Source organism: Brachyistius frenatus, unplaced genomic scaffold (assembly GCF_029030835.1).
Source record: "Brachyistius frenatus isolate BFR_SWC_R1_liver_20210118 unplaced genomic scaffold, ASM2903083v1 Contig_505, whole genome shotgun sequence".
NCBI lineage: Eukaryota > Metazoa > Chordata > Actinopteri > Embiotocidae > Brachyistius > Brachyistius frenatus.
This window is the reverse complement of record NW_027211104.1, coordinates 84,638-104,833: the sequence shown is the minus strand read 5'-3', so window position 1 is coordinate 104,833 and position 20,196 is coordinate 84,638. Positions and strand designations below refer to the sequence as shown.

The window sequence follows — 20,196 nt, the reverse complement described above, 5'->3', positions numbered from 1 at the left end:
ATATACCATTAATGTTACGGTTAATATACTGTTAATATTACTGTTAATATACCGTTAATGTTACAGTTGATATACCATTAATGTTACTTTAATATACCGTTAATGTTACTGTTAATATACCGTTAATGTTGATATACTTAATGTACGGTTGATATACCATTAATATTACGGCTGATATACCGTTAATGTTACTGTTAATATACCGTTAATGTTATGGTTGATATACCATTAATGTTACTGTTAATATACCGTTAATGTTACTGTTTATATACTGTTAATGTTACTGATAATATACCGTTAATGTTACGGTTAATATACCGTTAATATTACTGTTAATATACCGTTAATGTTACTGATAATATACCGTTAATATTACTGTTAATATACCGTTAATGCTACTGTTAATATACCGTTAATATTACTGTTAATATACCGTTAATATTACGGTTGATATACCGTTAATGTTACTGTTAACATACCATTAATATTACGGTTGATATACCGTTAATATTACGGTTGATATACTGTTAATGCTACTGTTAATATACCGTTAATATTACTGTTAATATACCGTTAATATTACGGTTGATATACCGTTAATGTTACTGTTAATATACCATTGATATTACGGTTGATATACCGTTAATGCTACTGTTAATATACCATTAATATTACGGTTGATATACCGTTAATGTTACGGTTAATATACCGTTAATATTACGGTTGATATACTGTTAATGCTACTGTTAATTGTACTGTTAATATTACTGTTAATATACCGTTAATGTTACAGTTGATATACCATTAATGTTACGGTTAATATACCGTTAATGTTACTGTTAATATACCGTTAATGTTACGGTTGATATACCGTTAATGTTACGGTTGATATACCATTAATATTACGGCTGATATACCGTTAATGTTACTGTTAATATACCGTTAATGTTATGGTTGATATACCATTAATGTTACTGTTAATATACCGTTAATGTTACTGTTTATATACCGTTAATGTTACTGATAATATACCGTTAATGTTACGGTTAATATACCGTTAATATTACTGTTAATATACCGTTAATGTTACTGATAATATACCGTTAATATTACTGTTAATATACCGTTAATGCTACTGTTAATATACCGTTAATATTACTGTTAATATACCGTTAATATTACGGTTGATATACTGTTAATGCTACTGTTAATATACCGTTAATATTACTGTTAATATACCGTTAATATTACGGTTGATATACCGTTAATGTTACTGTTAATATACCATTGATATTACGGTTGATATACCGTTAATATTACGTTTGATATACCGTTAATGTTACTGTTAATATACCGTTAATGTTACTGCTAATATACCGTTAATATTACTGTTAATATACCTTTAATATTACTGTTGATATACCGTTAATGTTACTGTTAATATACCATTAATATTACTGTTAATATACCATTAATGCTACTGTTAATATACCATTAATATTACGGTTGATATACCGTTAATGTTACTGTTAATATACCGGTAATATGACTGTTAATATACCGTTAATATTACGGTTGATATACCGTTAATGTTACTGTTAATATACCATTAATATTACGGTTGATATATCGTTAATATTACGGTTGATATACTGTTAATGCTACTGTTAATATACCGTTAATGTTACTGCTAATATACCGTTAATATTACGGTTGATATATCGTTAATATTACGGTTGATATACCGTTAATGTTACTGTTAATATACCATTAATATTACTGTTAATATACCATTAATGCTACTGTTAATATACCATTAATATTACGGTTGATATACCGTTAATGTTAATGTTAATATACCGTTAATATTACTGTTAATATACCGTTAATTTTACTGTTAATATACCGTTAATGTGACTGTTAATATACCATTAATATTACTGTTAATATACCATTAATGTTAACGTTAATATACCGTTAAAGTTGTGGTTGATATACCATTAATGTTACGGTTAATATACCGTTAATGCTACTGTTAATATACCGTTAATATTACTGTTAATATACCGTTAATGCTACTGTTAATATACCATTAATATTACTGTTAATATACCGTTGATGCTACTGTTAATATACCATTAATATTACGGTTGATATACAGTTAATGTTACGGTTGATATACCGTTAATATTACGGTTGGTATACTGTTAATGCTACTGTTAATATACTGTTAAAATTACTGTTGATATACCGTTAATATTACGGTTGATATACCGTTAATGCTACTGTTAATATACCATTAATATTACGGTTGATATACCGTTAATGTTACGGTTAATATACCGTTAATATTACTGTTAATATACCGTTAATGCTACTGTTAATATACCATTCATATTACTGTTAATATACCGTTAATGTTACTGTTAATATACCATTAATAGTACGGTTGGTATACCGTTAATGTTACTGTTAATATACCATTAATATTACGGTTGATATACAGTTAATGTTACGGTTGATATACCGTTAATATTACGGTTGGTATACTGTTAATGCTACTGTTAATATACTGTTAAAATTACTGTTGATATACCGTTAATATTACGGTTGATATACCGTTAATGCTACTGTTAATATACCATTAATATTACGGTTGATATACCGTTAATGTTACGGTTAATATACCGTTAATATTACGGTTGATATACTGTTAATGCTACTGTTAATTGTACTGTTAATATTACTGTTAATATACCGTTAATGTTACAGTTGATATACCATTAATGTTACGGTTAATATACCGTTAATGTTACTGTTAATATACCATTAATATTATGGTTGATATACCCTTAATGTTACTATTAATATACCATTAATATTACGGTTAATATACCGTTAATGTTACTGATAATATACCGTTAATGTTACGGTTAATATACCGTTAATTTTACTGTTAATATACCGTTAATGTTACGGTTAATATACCGTTAATGTTACTGATAATATACCGTTAATGTTACGGTTAATATACCATTAATATTACTGTTAATATACCGTTAATGTTACAGTTGATATACCATTAATGTTACGGTTAATATACCGTTAATGTTACTGTTAATATACCACTAATATTATGGTTGATATACCCTTAATGTTACTATTAATATACCATTAATATTACGGTTAATATACCGTTAATGTTACTGATAATATACCGTTAATGTTACGGTTAATATACCGTTAATTTTACTGTTAATATACCGTTAATGTTACGGTTGATATACCATTAATGTTACGGTTAATATACCGTTCATGTTACCGTTCAACGGCTAATATACCGTTAATGTTACGGTTGATATACTGTTAATGCTACTGTTAACTGTACTGTTAATATTACTGTTAATATACCGTTAAAGTTGCGGTTGATATACCATTAATGTTACGGTTAATATACCGTTCATGTTACTGCTAATATACCGTTAATGTCACAGTTTATATACCATTAATGTTACGGTTAATATACCGTTAATGTTACTGTTAATATACCATTAATGTTACGGTTAATATACCATTAATGTTACTGTTAATATACCATTAATATTACGGTTAATATACCGTTAATGTTACTGATAATATACCGTTAATGTTACGGTTAATATACCGTTAATATTACTGTTAATATTCCGTTAATGTTACGGTTAATATACCATTAATATTACTGTTAATATACCGTTAATGCTACTGTTAATATACCGTTAATATTACTGTTAATATACCGTTAATGTTACTGTTAATATACCGTTAATAGTACGGTTAGTATACCGTTAATGTTACTGTTAATATACCATTCATATTACGGTTGATATACCGTTAATGTTGCGGTTGATATACCGTTAATATTATGGTTGATATACTGTTAATGCTACTGTTAATATACTGTTAAAATTACTGTTGATATACCGTTAATATTACGGTTGATATACCGTTAATGCTACTGTTAATATACCATTCATATTACGGTTGATATACCGTTAATGTTACGGTTAATATACCGTTAATATTATGGTTGATATACTGTTAATGCTACTGCTAATATACTGTTAATATTACTGTTAATATACCTTTAATATTACTGTTAATATACCATTAATGCTACTGTTAATATACCGTTAATATTACTGTTAATATACCGTTGATGCTACTGTTAATATACCATTAATATTACGGTTGATATACCGTTAATGTTACAGTTGCTATACCGTTAATGTTACTGCTAATATACCATTAATATTACGGTTGATATACCATTAATGTTACTGTTAATATACCGTTAATGTTACGGTTGATATACCGTTAATATTACGGTTGATATACTGTTAATGCTACTGTTAATATACCGTTAATATTACTGTTAATATACCGTTAATATTACTGTTAATATACCGTTAATGCTACTGTTAATATACCGTTAATATTACTGTTAATATACCGTTGATGCTACTGTTAATACACCATTAATATTACGGTTGATATACCGTTAATGTTACGGTTGATATACTGTTAATGCTACTGTTAATATACCATTAATATTACAGTTGATATACCGTTAATGTTACTGTTAATATGCCATTAATATTACAGTTGATATACTGTTAATGCTACTGTTAATATACCATTAATATTACTGTTGATATACAGTTAATATTACGGTTGATATACTGTTAATGTTACTGCTAATATACCGTTAATGTTACGGTTGATATACCGTTAATGTTACTGTTAATATACCTTTATTATTATGGTTGATATACCGTTAATATTACGGTTGATATACTGTTAATGTTACTGTTAATATACCGTTAATATTACGGTTGATATACCGTTGATATTAATTAATACATGGTTAATACTCTGAATACCACTATTGAATACTAAACAGTGAACACTGAAATGAATGAAGTTTTTTTTTTAACATTTCTTTCACATGTTGATCTGATCACAGTATTCGTGGTTCTAAACTCAAGCAGCTGTTCTCAGACTTCGCTATAAAGTGACCACATCATACTGACAATGTCTAAAGTCTTTATTCTTCTCATGATCAACATGTATGATGTTTTTGATGAATACATGTGATGAACTCTGCCTGGTGTGAGTCTGGAAGTGTTCTTACTGATGGGAGCTGTGGTCATGTGTGACCTTTGACCTGATGACCTGTGACCTGTCATTTCACACATGCAGCAACCTCCCAATTTGTCCAGCACATGAAATATATTTGCTGTGTTTGAGTTATAGTGTGAATGAGTGATGAACAGAACCTGACCGAGACTCTGTATGACTGGTTTCCTGTCAGAGAGCTGACAGCTCTGATGAGTCGGGATCAGGCTGAACACTGCACAGAACCAGCCGGTCCTGTTCTTGTCCCTGGATCAACACATGGAGGTCCACTGGCTGCTGATCATTCTGCTGAGTGACGCCAGCTGCTGTCAGAGAGGGAAGACGGGCTGAGGAGAGGAGCTGCACACATCAGGGGTCAAAGTTCAAGTTTCACTTTATTCACCCTGAAATGTTTTTACTGGAATAACTATAGAAGGATTTTATGTTCACATACAGACTGAAGCAGCAGCAGAGGTTCACGAAGGGCTTCTGAGAATGAAAGAATGAATGTTGAATATATTATTATTATTATGTAATTATGTCAATGTGTCACAGCCTGTAACTGAAGTCCCCTGATGACTGGTAAACGTGTGGAGGCATCACACCTGCTGTTGGACAGGTGTCTCTGCTGTGGTGGACAGGTGTCTCTACTGTGGTGGACAGGTGTCTGCTGTGGTGGACAGGTGTCTCTACTGTGATGGATAGGTGTTTGTGGTTTTTTTTTGTGTGTGTGACATGTTTGACCACCAGTACACACTAATCACACACAGTACACACTAATCACACACAGTACACACTAATCACACACAGTGCACACTAATCACACACAGTACACACTAATCACACACAGTGCACACTAATCACACACAGTGCACACTAATCACACAGTACACACTGATCAATTCTATTGTCATCATTAGTGAATTAATGACTGCATTCATCATAATTCAGACTGAAGTCTCACTGAGGACTTTACTGGATGGAGGGGCAGTGTGTGTGTGTGTGTGTGTGTGTGTGTGTGTGTGTGTGTGTGTGTGTGTGTGTATGTGTATGTGTATATGTGTGTGTATATTAGTGATATCTGGCTGCTTTGTTGGTCACTGATCAGAGATGAACCCATATGGGCTGTTGGCTGATTTATATATTTCCTGCCAGTCCTCATTAACTTCAGGATGTAAAGTCGAATGAAGATTTACTGAATAAGGATTTAAAGGCTCTAGAGACAGACCATAATAAGCTGCTGACGGAGACGACATATGACCAGGTGTGTGCAGCAGAAGGGAGCAGCAGGTCATCAGCTGGATCCTCAGATACGTGATAAAGCAGCATGTGCTCTGTAACCCGAGCGGCAGCAGCACGCTGCTCTCTGATTGGCTCCCTGTGTGAACAGGACGTATGCGGTGATTGGCTCTCTGATTGGCTCCCTGTGTGAACAGGAAGTACAAGGTGATTGGCTCTCTGATTTGCTCCCTGTGTGAACAGGAAGTACGCGCGCGATGATGAAAAGTCTAGCTGCAAACTGAGTTGAGGTCACATGGTTCTGGTGATGCAGCAGCTCAGTAATGTCCACAGGAAACTCTGCTCACATTTTAATATTAATAAACTTTATTTGTAGAGCACCTTTTATACAATATGTGCTTCACAGAAAAAAAAGTTAAAATGCAGAGTTTCATATAAAAACAGACAGAAACATATGGAAAAGAAATAAAATGCATCAAATTAAACAACTATATTCTTAGAACCCTGAATTAATAGAAATAAACTCCACATTTACAGTTCTGTTCTCCTGTTATCAGGCACCTTCAGATGTTCTGCATCAGTGTGTGTGTGTGTGTGTGTGTGTGTGTGTGTGTGTGTGTGTGTGTGTGTGTGTGTGTGTGTGTGTGTGTGTGTGTGTGTGTGTGTGTGTGTGTGTGTGTGTGTGTGTGTGTGTGTATTCTTACTGTTGTGAGGACATAAATCCTAAAGTTTTAGTTCAAAGACTTCAGGTGAGGCTGAGTTTAAAGGTTATAATAAATCAAGGTGATGTCCTCTGAAGGGACGTAAACGTGACTGTGTGTGTGCAGAGCATCAGGAGAGGAGGAGCTCACCTTTACCTTCACCGCCGTGCTGCGTCTCCTCTGACTGTGGCCCGGCTCTTTACCGCTCTAATGCTAGTTGTAATGAGGGTTTTAGCTGCTGTCTGGCGTGCTGATCGCTGCTCTGACCTCTGATCTCTGACCTCATCCACCCGACAGAGTGCAGCGGAGCAGCAGCCTGATAACAGCTCTCGGCTGCTCCTTTCTAACGGCCTCCTCTCCGTGTGTCACCGCTGACCTCCTGCCGCCCACCTTCTCTCCTGAGTCCTCAGAAGGAACTTCCTGTTTCCCTGCAGAGAGACGAAGACGGTTGGCTTCATCTCCAGCAGCTCCGAGAGGACGCCGGTCGCAGAGCTGAACACATCAGAAAGCTGTAACGTGTTGAGGAGATGAGGGTTGAATCTGATTGGATGACATCATGCAGATCAGTGAAGATGGCTAGCCGTGACTGGTTCGGGTGAAGCTACCAGATTCTCCGTGATGAACTAACGGGACACACAGAGCGTCTGTGGTTTGATGTCAGCGTGAGGAACGTGGACGGAGCTCTGCCTGCTGCATCGAAGTGTCTCAATAACTGTACTTACTGCCTTCACCACGGAAATCCAATGAACCTCAATCAATAACACTCTCACACACACTGTTCCCCTCAGTGTTGGTCTCCCAGCGTCTGGACTGCAGCATTAATCTGTGGACTTCAAACATGTGGCCACCTCAGCCTTCCATCTGCTGCCTCCACTTATGTTGTGAGGTGTGGTGTAACAGGACCCAAACTCAGGCACACAGACTCGGGTATAAGTTCAAAACACAGTCTTTGTTGAACACAGGGGTGGTACCTACAGTCTTATTCCTCCTGTGTCGGGAGGGAAACTCCACCGACTCTCACTGGAGCTCTGGTCCGGGCAATGTCTGGCAGCAAGGATCCGTAAACACGGTTGACTGACCGACGGACAGACAGGCAGGCAGGCGGGGCTCCACCGGGGGAATCCCAAGGTACTCCACAGCGAGGGGCAACAGACTGGCTATTGGAGTTACTGGGCAGTACTGACTGGTAGCACTGAAGCACCTGGTATTCCCAGGGAGTCTCCCATCCAAGTACTAACCAGGCCTGACCCTGCTTAGCTTCTGAGATCAGACAAGATGGGGAGCACTGACTGATAGTTCGAACTGAGAGCACTGACTGAGAGCACTGACCGGGCTGCAGAACGAGAGTAGAAATAGGAGCAGGAACAAACGGACGGACGGACTGGTATGATTGGCCGTAACTTCCAGTGAATTCCAATAACTTGCAGGAACTTGCAATGACTAGCAGGATGGACCCACACCAGATGACTGCAGGGGCAGGGCAGATATAGTCTGGTGAGGTGACCAGGGAAATGAGACACCTGCAGGTGGTGATTGGGGAGAGTGGTGGCAGCTGCTGAGACCGGTGAAGCCCAGAATGGAGAGCCAACAGGAGGGCCAACAGGAGGGCCCACAGGAGGGCCCACAAGAGGGCCCACAGGAGGGCTCACAGCAGGGCCCACAGGCCATACTGCAGGGTCAGCTAAACAAGACCTTCCCTGAAAGAGACGTTGTCTGGATGGCAGCATATGTTGCTCCAAAACCTGAATATATCATTCAGCATTAATGCTTCCTTCCAGATGTTCAAGCTACCCATGCCATGTGCACTAATGCATCCCTGTACCATCACAGATGCTGGCTTTAGAACTGAGCTGATAACAAGCTGGATGGTCCCTCTCCTCTTTAACCTGGAGGATGCAGCGTCCATGATTTCCAAACAGAATCTCAGATTGTGATCCATCAGACCTCAGGACAGTTGTCCACTTCACCTCAGTCCATCTTCAATGATCTCGGTCCAGAGAAGGCGGCGGTGTTTCTGGATCATGTTTCTATCTGGTTTCTTCTTTGGAGAGTTTTAACAGCATTTGTGGACGCAGCGATGAACTGTGTTCACAGACGATGGTTTTCACAAGTGTTCCTGAGCCCATGCAGTGATTTCCACTCCAGAATAGTGTGTTTTTAATGCAGTGCTGCCTGAGGGCCCGAAGATCACCACCATCCAATATTGGTTTCCAGCCTTGTCCCTTGTGTTCAGAGATTTCTCCAGATTCTCTGAATCTTTTAATGATATTATGAACCGTAGACGATGAAATCCACTAATTCTTTGTAGTTTTATGTTGAGGAACATTATTCTTAGATTGTTGAACTATTTTCCACCACAGTCTTTCAGAGTGGTAAACCTCTCCCCATCTTCACTGCTGAGAGACTTTGCCTCTCTGAAATCATCTTTTTATACCCAATCATGTCACTGATCTGTTGCTACGGTAACCTCATTACTTGTCAGATGTTCCACCAGGTTTTATTTTTTAGCATCACACAACTTTTCCAGTCTTTAGTTTACCCTGTCCTGACATTTTGAGATGTACTGCTGCCATCAAATTCAAAATGAGCAGATCTTTTTAATAAAACAATGAAACTTCTCAGTTTCAACATTTGATATATTTGCTTTGGTCTATATTCTATTAAATACTATTCAATTAAATAGATCGATTCTTTATTGATCCTGCAAAGAGACTTTTTTTCAGTACAGCGATATGGATTTATGTGATTTGAAAGTCATCACATTCTGTTCTTATTTCCGTTGTACAGCATCCCAACTATTTTGGAAACAGGGTGGTATTACAAGCTTCTGTTGACTTCACCTTCAGCTTCTGAACACAGGTTAGTCCCATCAGTGCTGCTGTTTGACTCAGCTCCTTCGTTTAGGCTACTGTTAGTGTCATATAAAGACTAATAAAGAGGACACCTGAATGAGGACGATGACCTGTAATCTACTCGTAATCACGGTTGTGTCCAAGCTCATATTTTTCCATGTTGGAGCCTGACAGCACAAACTTCACTGATTATTTAGTGTCTCTTGCAAACCATCATGGACTGATCTACATATGTGATAACCTTGCAAAGATCCGACGTCAACCCCAGAAGCTCAGAGGTCTAAGTGTCAGCTGCTCAACAGCATTGATGAGTTCTGTTGTTGGAAAATTAGAGACCAATGAGACAGAAAGTAAAAGGGGAGATGAGAGGAAGTATTTGGCTGCGTTGGCTGTTAGTGTGACTGGATGGATCGATACAAGGCAGGAGAGCTAGAAGAACAGACATCAGAGCTCCACGTACAAACACTCTCTACTGTCTCAATGGATGTAAATACAGAGACGGACGTGTCTTCATTAACACACAGTCAACACGACTGGTAGTCCTACCATTAAAACATGCAGCACTCACGCACTCACTCTGACACACACACACACACACACACGCACGCACGCACGCACGCACGCACGCACGCACACACACACACACACACACACACACACACACACACACACACACACACACACACACACACACACACACACACACACATCCGACCAGAACATGGGTGAATGTGTTACCAGTGGTGAGGAAGTAGTTAGAAGCTCTGCAGCTGATCATGTCATCTTGACACAAACTAAAGAACTGAGGGATGAGTTTTAAGTTTTTAATGAGTATGTGAAGTTGATGTTACGTTTATGCTGACTTGGATCTGTAAGACTTGCTCGTCCTGTCTGCCCAGCTCAGTGAGTGGCTCGTTAGCTCCGCAGTTCGACAGGAATCAGAACCCTGCCTGCGCTTCCATCCATATCAGGGAGCTCTGTTGGTGTGGACCTCATCACTGATGCAGGATGTCTGCTGGTAGCAGCTGATGGATTCTGTCCATGTCTGTGCTGCTTTGTTGGGGTGCATCCTCGACAGAAATACAACACAAATACTCACATTCACAGACTTATTCCTGCTCAGACCGTTGGTGGCTCGGCCTCCATCAGCCTCCATCAGCCTCCATCAGAATCCATCAGACTCCATCAGAATCCATCAGCCTCCATCAGACTCCATCAGCCTCCATCAGAATCCATCAGCCTCCATCAGACTCCATCAGACTCCATCAGTCTCCATCAGACTCCATCAGCCTCCATCAGAATCCATCAGCCTCCATAAGCCTCCATCAGACTCCATCAGACTCCATCTGCCTCCATCAGCCTCCATCAGCCTCCATCAGACTCCATCAGCCTCCATCAGCCTCCATCAGCCTGCATCAGCCTTCATCAGCCTCCATCAGATTTGATCAGCCTCCATCAGAATACATCAGCCTCCATCAGCCTCCATCAGCCTGCATCAGCCTCCATCAGACTCAATCAGACTCCATCAGACTCCATCAGCCTCCATCAGCCTCCACCAGCCTCCATCAGACTCCATAAGCCTCCATCAGACTCCATCAGAATCCATCAGCCTCCATCAGCCTCCATTAGACTCCATCAGCCTCCATTAGACTCCATCAGCCTCCATCAGCCTCCATCAGACTCCATCAGAATCCATCAGCCTCCATCAGAATCCATCAGTCTCCATCAGCCTCCATCAGACTCCATCAGAATTCATCAGCCTCCATCAGCCTCCATCAGCCTGCATCAGACTCCATTAGCCTCCGTCAGCCTCCATCAGTCTCCATCAGACTCCATCAGCCTCCATCAGAATCCATCAGACTCCATCAGAATCCATCAGCCTCCATCAGACTCCACCAGAATCCATCAGCCTCCATCAGCCTCCATCAGAATACATCAGCCTCCATCAGCCTCCATCAGAATCCATCAGCCTCCATCAGACTCCATCAGAATCCATCAGCCTCCATCAGAGTCCATCAGAATCCATCAGCCTCCATCAGCCTCCATCAGCCTCCATCAGAATCCATCAGACTCCATCAGCCTCCATCAGCCTCCATCAGCCTCCAGGTTTGCTGCAGCGAGCTGTCACTCCCTGCTCTGCACTCTGCTTCATGTCAAGCGCTCCTGTGGCATTTGTAGTTAATTCCACGCTCATAATTGCAGAACAGGCTTGTAAGCAGGAGACGAGGCTATTAAAAAGGATGTTGTAGCGCGGTGAGAGCGATTAATTGTAGTGCAGCCGGGGGGCCAGAAGGAGGCAGAGATGGATGAAGAGTGAGGCTCAGAGAAGAGGAGCTTTAATTACAGGTAACCTTCAACATGCAGCGGCCACAGGACAGAAACAATGACGCACTGTTTGTTTAGGAATGTGTGTGTGTGTGTGTGTGTGTGTGTGTGTGTGTGTGTGTGTGTGTGTGTGTGTGTGTGTGTGTGTGTGTGTGTGTGTGTGTGCTTTTGTTCTCTGCAGGATCAGCTGTTTATTGGTTTCACTATCATCAACATGAAGTTAAAAGCTGTTCGTCACTCGTGAACATGAAGAGCTCAGAACAAAAGAAGAAACTGTAACATGAGTGGATGTTTCCAGGCAGCAGAGAGCTGCATCCTCCTGCAGGATGTTCACCACACAGACCAGCACTGTCAGGACAGACTGTAAACAGTCTGCCTGATATAAAACATGACATCCACATGGAGGGGGACTTTATATATATATAGATACATAAGAGACTTTATATAAATTAATAGAGTCAAAGTAAAATTATGTTCTAATGTGGAGTATATGAACCAGACTGTGGACCTGAAGCCTCCAGTTTGTAGAACACCGTATTGATTTCAGATTGTTCCTGAGTGGAGCTCATGAGTGCTGATCCTCATACTGGAGTATCTCTTCTCAAACAAAGGCCGCAGGAGGTGATGGAGCAGAAAATCCTCCGTCCTCCTCCGCTCTAAAAATACTCTGAGGTCTACAGAACACTGAGTGAGATTATCTGCCCTTCAAAAGATTTCTGAAATGAAGGGAAGTCCCTCAAACATGCAGCGAGAATTAATCATCAAATATAATGCATCAGTCCTTTCAGCTCTGTAGTCATAAGTGTGTGTGTGATGTTTGTGTGATGTGTGTGTGATGTGTGTGTGATGTCTGTGTGTGTTTATGGGAGGCAAATTGTAAAGTGCTTTGAGACCTCTAAGTTGATAAAATGCTCAATAAGTGCAGACATTTTACTAGTTTTGCATGCAGCCCCATATTTCAATAACTGTTGTGTATGACTTTATGAAGATGACACATAAACCTGATTCACACACAGACTGTTTCTAAAAGAGTTCGTAGCTTCGGGTCTGTAAAATGGTTCTGATCCAGAAGTGTCTTCAGCTGCAATACCAGCGAGTGCCACTAGAGGTCGGCTCCAAAAAGCCTCCGGCTCCATAGACTCCCATTCAACTTCTCTCATCAAATCCAAAGTGAATAAAATGTGTCCATCAGTTATCTCGGTGTTGTTAGCTAAAGTCACTCCTTCTTCTTAGTTTTCTGGAGGTCCATCTGAAAATAATCCCTCATTCATTAGAAAAGAAGATTCAAGAAGACCTGTTTTTGGGGGCGTGTCTGTTTGATTGACAGGCCTGTGGTGCAGTCAGGTTACAGCTATCGGTGGGCGGGACGTCGTATCGTCAGGTTTCCAGAAGAAACTAAGAACCTGTAGAACAGAATCTCTGCTGATAATATGAAACATATTTGAGTCCAAAGCTCTCATCAAACCCCACATTGATCACGTCTTCCATCAGGTTAACTTTAATCAATGATTGATGTCCATTATCAAACAGTTTTACACGTCTATATTCACATAGAAAAGACTTTCTCACTACTACAGTGGAAGAAGACATTGATCAGTTCATATTTAAATCCTCCTGATTTACACCATCTTCTTCAGAACCACATCATGGTCCAACCTGGTCCTACCAGATCATTGTGATGGTCTGCTGGGTTTCAACCTCTCCTGTGTGAGGTGGTTCTGCTCCGGTTATCAATGGAGCTGCTGGGTTTGTTTGTGACAGAAACATTTCTCTGATTCATCCTGGAAGCTTCAGCAGCGACACTAAATATTTTATGAGATTCTGCAAGAAATCAAATGGAGTGGCTAAGAGCTCGACACAAACATGCAAGACATACCTCAGTGTTTGTGTCTCATGTTAATGCCCAGGAGGATCTCACATTAGTAGAGCTTTTTAAAGAAAGCAATCAGACACTTAGACAATAAAGCAACTACACACAATTCACACAATTCACACACTCACACACACACACACACACACACACACACACACACACACACACACACACACACACACACACACACACACACACACACACACACACACACACACACACACACACAGGCTGAGGTGAAGGTAAACACAGTGGGTCACCCAGGAGAGCAGACAAACACACACACTGAGGTCAAAGGTCACAGGAGTTTTGTTAAGAGTGATGAATCATGGGATCAGATCAGATGTTCACCACACTGCCTCTGGTCCTCTGGTCACGGTCCTCTGGTCCTCTGGTCCTGGTCCTCTGGTCCTCTGGTCCTCTGGTCCTCTGGTCCTGGTCCTCTGGTCCTGGTCCTCTGGTCACGGTCCTCTGGTGTTCTGGTCCTCTGGTCTTGGTTCTCTGGTCACAGTCCTCTGGTCCTGGTCCTCTGGTCCTCTGGTCCTCTGGTCCTCTGGTCCTCTGGTCCTCTGGTCTTGGTCCTCTGGTCATGGTCCTCTGGTCCTCTGGTCCTCTGGTCCTGATCCTCTGGTCCTCTGGTCACGGTCCTCTGGTCCTCTGGTCCTGGTCCTCTGGTCTTCTGGTCACGGTCCTCTGTTCCTGGTCCTCTGGTCCTCTGGTCTTGGTCCTCTGGTCTTGGTCCCAGTCCTCTGGTCCTGGTCCTCTGACAGCCTGTGGTTCTGTGGTTCTGTTTCCTGGTCCAGGGTGTGTTTAGACTGCAGGACTACCAGGTCCATTAGAACCCACGCGGTCTGGTGGCTGCAGATTAGATGGTGGTGTTGAGCGATAGCAGGCGCGTGTTAGAATAATTAAGTGTAACTTTAGAGTCTCAGAACCAGACTCCACGATTCTACACTCAGTGTCTGCTTTAACTCTTTCTGGAGCTTTCTAAAGTACCCCCTGTCCTTCTTCACCTCCCCTTCCTCTCCTGCTGGGAGTCGATGGTCTGGATAATCCCCAGACCTCCGGTACCGTGTTGAAGATGGTGGTCGTAGTGAACTGGACGTGCTGCAGGCTGTTTAATAGATGAATGTTACGGGGAAACAAAGAAACAACAATCATCGTGCATGTCATGTTGTTTAAACTGGATGAGATTATTTTTCCACTTCGAGCCCAACGTTGTTGTCCTGTTTGGACATTTTATTTTTGAGAGAGCGGTTTGAGTCGATCAGAGAATATGTTACATCACACCTCTGTTTCAGGGACATCTACGGTACCAGTGGATGTCTTCAAACAGATGTGATGAGTTGAGTACTGGAGGTTTTATTTTAGTTCCAATGTCTGGGCTCTGCCTCGGGGGGTGGGGGGTGGATGTATTTGGGTCAGTGGATGTCCTGTGATTTGGTTCAGTTTCCACTAAGCTGTCAGTCACAGATATTTCAAGGTTTTCAAAAGACGCTGTGAAATAAATGGGAGATGCGACGGTTAAAGTTCTTGACCCTCTTATAGCTTAATGTCCGGCCGTTGTATTGATTCTGATGGTTCTGTTGCAGGTGAGAGGTGATAGTCTGAAGAACCTCGGAGGTCTTTGGGTTTCTGCTGGTGGACCAGATGATTCTTGGGTTCTTGTTTCCTGTAGAATGTGTTAATGATGGAGTGTTGGACCAGTGTGAAGTGGGCTGAACTCGGGTCATGGAATTTAGTTTTGGTAGAACTGACATTTTCACTGCAGCTATTCTTCTTATCAAGGAGACAGTAAGTTGTTGGGAGGAAAGACAGACTGACGTTTCTGTGGATTCTGCCTGAAAACAGAACTAATAAAGTCCTTCATGAGTGCTTCAGTAGTAAGTGTTTTGTATTTTGGTCTCCTGCTCCACAGGGCTGATCTACACCACGGATACGTTGGACCGGGAGACCAAGGACTCCTATTGGCTGACAGTGTACGCCAGCGACCACGGCGTGGTTCCTCAGTTCACCACCATTGAGGTGTTCGTCCAGGTGGAGGACGTTAACGACAACGCACCGCTGACCTCCGAGCCGTTGTACCGGCCCTCGGTGCCGGAGAATTCTCCCCGTGACGTTTCTGTGATCCAGATCCAGGCCCAGGACCCAGATGCCACGCCTCCTGCCGCTGCTGATAGGCTCAACTTCCGCATTATTAGCGGAAACCCTCAGAACTTCTTCACCCTCAACACCCGCACTGGTGAGTACTGGTTTGTGTCTGTGTACGTCTGATTGGTCCCAGTGATGGTGCTGTGAACCAGGACGTTGTGGGGCAGCTTGTCCAGCAATTGAAGGGTTGATGGTTCAATACCCGGCTCCTCCTGTCCACATGTCCAAGTGCTGTTTGGCAAGACACTGTTGCTCCTTAAGCAAGATTAAACTTGAGGGTATACAACAAGTTAGCAACTAAATAAAACATGTAATCTACATGTGTTCATATTGTGGAGCAATTCACTCTAAAATATACAACTTTTTGTTAGTGTGATCACCATTTCCATGACAACACATGTGGTGTGACTAACAACTATAAAACAATCAGTCACATCAATAGACTCTTACGTATGTAAACTTTACTGCTCCAGGAAGTAGTTGGACCCTTAGCAACCACCTAGCAACAAAGAAGATTTCTAGTTTCCAACTGAATAAATACAGAACATAGAAACACTAAACTGCTCAGCTAGCTTAGTCTGGTTGGAACAACGATATCTGATGAACAAAGATATCTGATGAACAAAGATAGCTGATGAACAGATATCTGATGAACAAAGATAGCTGATGAACAAATATATCTGATGAACAAAGATAGCTGATGAACAAATATATCTGATGAACAAAGATAGCTGATGAACAAAGATATCTGATAAACAAAGATGTCTGATGTACAAAGATATATGATGAACAAAGATATATGATGTACGAAGATATATGAACAAAGATAGCTGATGAACAAAGATATCTGATGAACAAAGATATATGATAAACAAAGATATATGATGAACAAAGATATCTGATAAACAAAGATATCTCATGAACAAAGATATCTGATGAACAAAGCTATCCGATGAACAAAGATACCTGATAAAGATATCTGATGAACAAAGATATATGATAAACAAAGATATCTGATGAACAAAGATATCTGATGATGAACAAATATATCTGATGAGCAAAGATATCTGGTGAACAAAGATATCTGATGAACAAAGATATCTGGTGAACAAAGATATCTGATGAACAAAGATATCCATGTTCTCATGTGTTTTTAACATTTTAGCTCCGTGTCATGTGTTCAAACCAAACCGGTCCAGCTAGCCTCCACTAGGACTGTAAGTGCGTGACTATCCGTGGTGTTACGGTACGGGTGCTCGGAGCGACCAAAAAGGACCAAAAGAGACCCGACTTCACCAAATGGGTCATTTAATAGAAATATAACAAGTAGAAACTACATTATATTACATATTATATGAAACTCAGTTCTAATTCTATGTTCCCATTGAGGAGGTGGAGGGATATTTGTAGTGATGAGCAGGATGTGATGTCATGATGATTTGTTCATAATGTTCAGTTGACCAATCAGATCTCTGGGGTGGAGCTACTGGTTATATAATTTGCAGTGAAAAATGTCACCATTGTGTGTGAATGGCTGAATGATTGTAAAGAATTCAGTCGAGCTCTCAGGTAAAAAGAGAAGACAGTTCATTCAGGTTTATTCAAACAGTAGGACGTTTGTTGATTTGAGGTAAAAGGAGGCTTTTATTTTGATGTTGTGGTTGTTACATCATCCTCATCTTCATCAACAGTTCAGATCTTTTGGCTCCACATTTGTTGGCATTCAGTCAGATGATGACGGCACTACTGTACACACATCCTGATAGGAAGTACTCGTGTAGAGGAAACAATAGAAGAGCGTGTTTATAGAGCGTGTGTGTGTGTGTGTGTGTGTGTGTGTGTGTGTGTGTGTGTGTGTGTGTGTGTGTGTGTGTGTGTGTGTGTGTGTGTGTGTGTGTGTGTGTGTGTGTGTGTGCGTGCGTGCGTGCGTGCGCGTGTGTGTGTGCTTGTTTGTGCTAGTGTGTGTGTGTGTGTGTGTGTGGGGGGGGGATGAAGCAGGAGGATGCTGAGAGAAACAGCAGCTGCAGCATGAAGACATGCATCGGCTCTGCACAGACTCGCTCAGTTTGTTCTGCAGATCCTCGGTGTGGGAGATATAATTGGCTGCTGCTATATTTATCTTTCCTTCAGTCGGATCCCTCAGCTTTGAGTTTGATAATATTCCTCCCATTCCTCTCTTTCGGCCCTTATTAAAGAAATTCTTCAACTCCTGTTTCTGGTGTTGTCATCTTTTATCAGCTCATTCTCGGTCTCTCTGACATCCTCTCTCCCCTCCACCTTCCTCCTTTCTCTTCTCCTGGCAGCTGGATCTCCTTCTTCTTTTAGCGTCTGTCTTTCGCACTCTGTCTACATGGCAAATGTTGAATATTTGATTTTGTTTAAATGCAACATTGATAAGAGACTGCAGATCACCCACCGGCACACATCGCTCTTCCTCCTCTCTTTGATTTACACCTTTTTATTGTGTTTGTTTTCTCTGACTGTCAGCCTTTTCTCTTTCACTTCCTGTGAGACAACAGATAATAAACAGAGGGCAGGTTGGAGGATCAGAAACATGTATCAGGAACGTGGATCAGAAACGTGGATCAGGAACGTGGATCAGAAACGTGGATCAGTAATGTGGATCAGTAACGTGGATCAGATACGTGGATCAGAAACGTGGATCAGATACGTGGATCAGAAACGTGTATCAGGAACGTGGATCAGAAACGTGGATCAGAAACGTGGATCAGAAACGTGGAACAGAAACGTGGACCAGTAACGTGGATCAGAAACGTGGATCAGTAACGTGGATCAGAAACGTGGATCAGTAACGTGGATCAGAAACGTGGATCAGTAACGTGGATCAGATACGTGGATCAGTAACGTGGATCAGAAACGTGGATCAGATACGTGGATCAGTAACGTGGATCAGTAACGTGGATCAGATACGTGGATCAGTAACGTGGATCAGTAACGTGGATCAGAAACGTGGATCAGTAACGTGGATCAGTAACGTGGATCAGTAACGTGGATCAGAAACGTGGATCAGTAACGTGGATCAGTAACGTGGATCAGTAACGTGGATCAGAAACGTGGATCAGAAACGTAGATCAGTAACGTGGCTCAGTAACGTGGATCAGAAACGTGGATCAGAAACGTGGATCAGTAACGTGGATCAGTAACGTGGATCAGAAACGTGGATCAGAAACGTGGATCAGAAACGTAAATCAGTAACGTGGATCAGTAACGTGGATCAGATACGTGGATCAGTAACGTGGATCAGTAACGTGGATCAGATACGTGGATCAGTAACGTGGATCAGATACGTGGATCAGTAACGTGGATCAGTAACGTGGATCAGTAACGTGGATCAGTAACGTGGATCAGAAACGTGGATCAGAAACGTAGATCAGTAACGTGGATCAGAAACGTAGATCAGTAACGTGGATCAGTAACGTGGATCAGTAACATGGATCAGATACGTAGATCAGTAACGTGGATCAGAAACGTAGATCAGTAACGTGGATCAGTAACGTGGATCAGTAACATGGATCAGATACGTCGATCAGTAACGTGGATCAGTAACATGGATCAGAAACGTGGATCAGTAACGTGGATCAGAAACGTGGATCAGAAACGTGGATCAGAAACGTAGATCAATAACGTGGCTCAGTAACGTGGATCAGAAACGTGGATCAGATACGTGGATCAGTAACGTGGATCAGAAACGTAGATCAGTAACGTGGATCAACATGATTTAAAGCATGATTGCAGTTCCTTTGATTCAGTCACGTTTCTTTCTCTGTTATTCATGTGATCCGTCTCAGATCTGAGATGTCATCGATATCACACCGCCCAGCTGACGAGCTGCATTCTGGGTAAAACATGGAACCAGGGAAGGTCCTCAAATGTTTTT

At 41.1% G+C, this 20,196-nt stretch overlaps 1 protein-coding gene across 1 annotated transcript in view; it reads left to right on the top strand.

The window, feature by feature from the left end:
- Positions 1 to 15,699: 15,699 nt before the first annotated feature.
- fat3a (FAT atypical cadherin 3a) overlaps positions 15,700 to 20,196 on the top strand; it is an 80,190-nt gene continuing 75,693 nt past the window's right edge. The window contains exons 1-2 of the mRNA XM_069687917.1: positions 15,700 to 15,739; positions 16,066 to 16,389. Coding sequence (XP_069544018.1) covers positions 15,700 to 15,739; positions 16,066 to 16,389 — 364 coding nt within the window. The remainder of the gene's footprint in view (positions 15,740 to 16,065; positions 16,390 to 20,196) is intronic.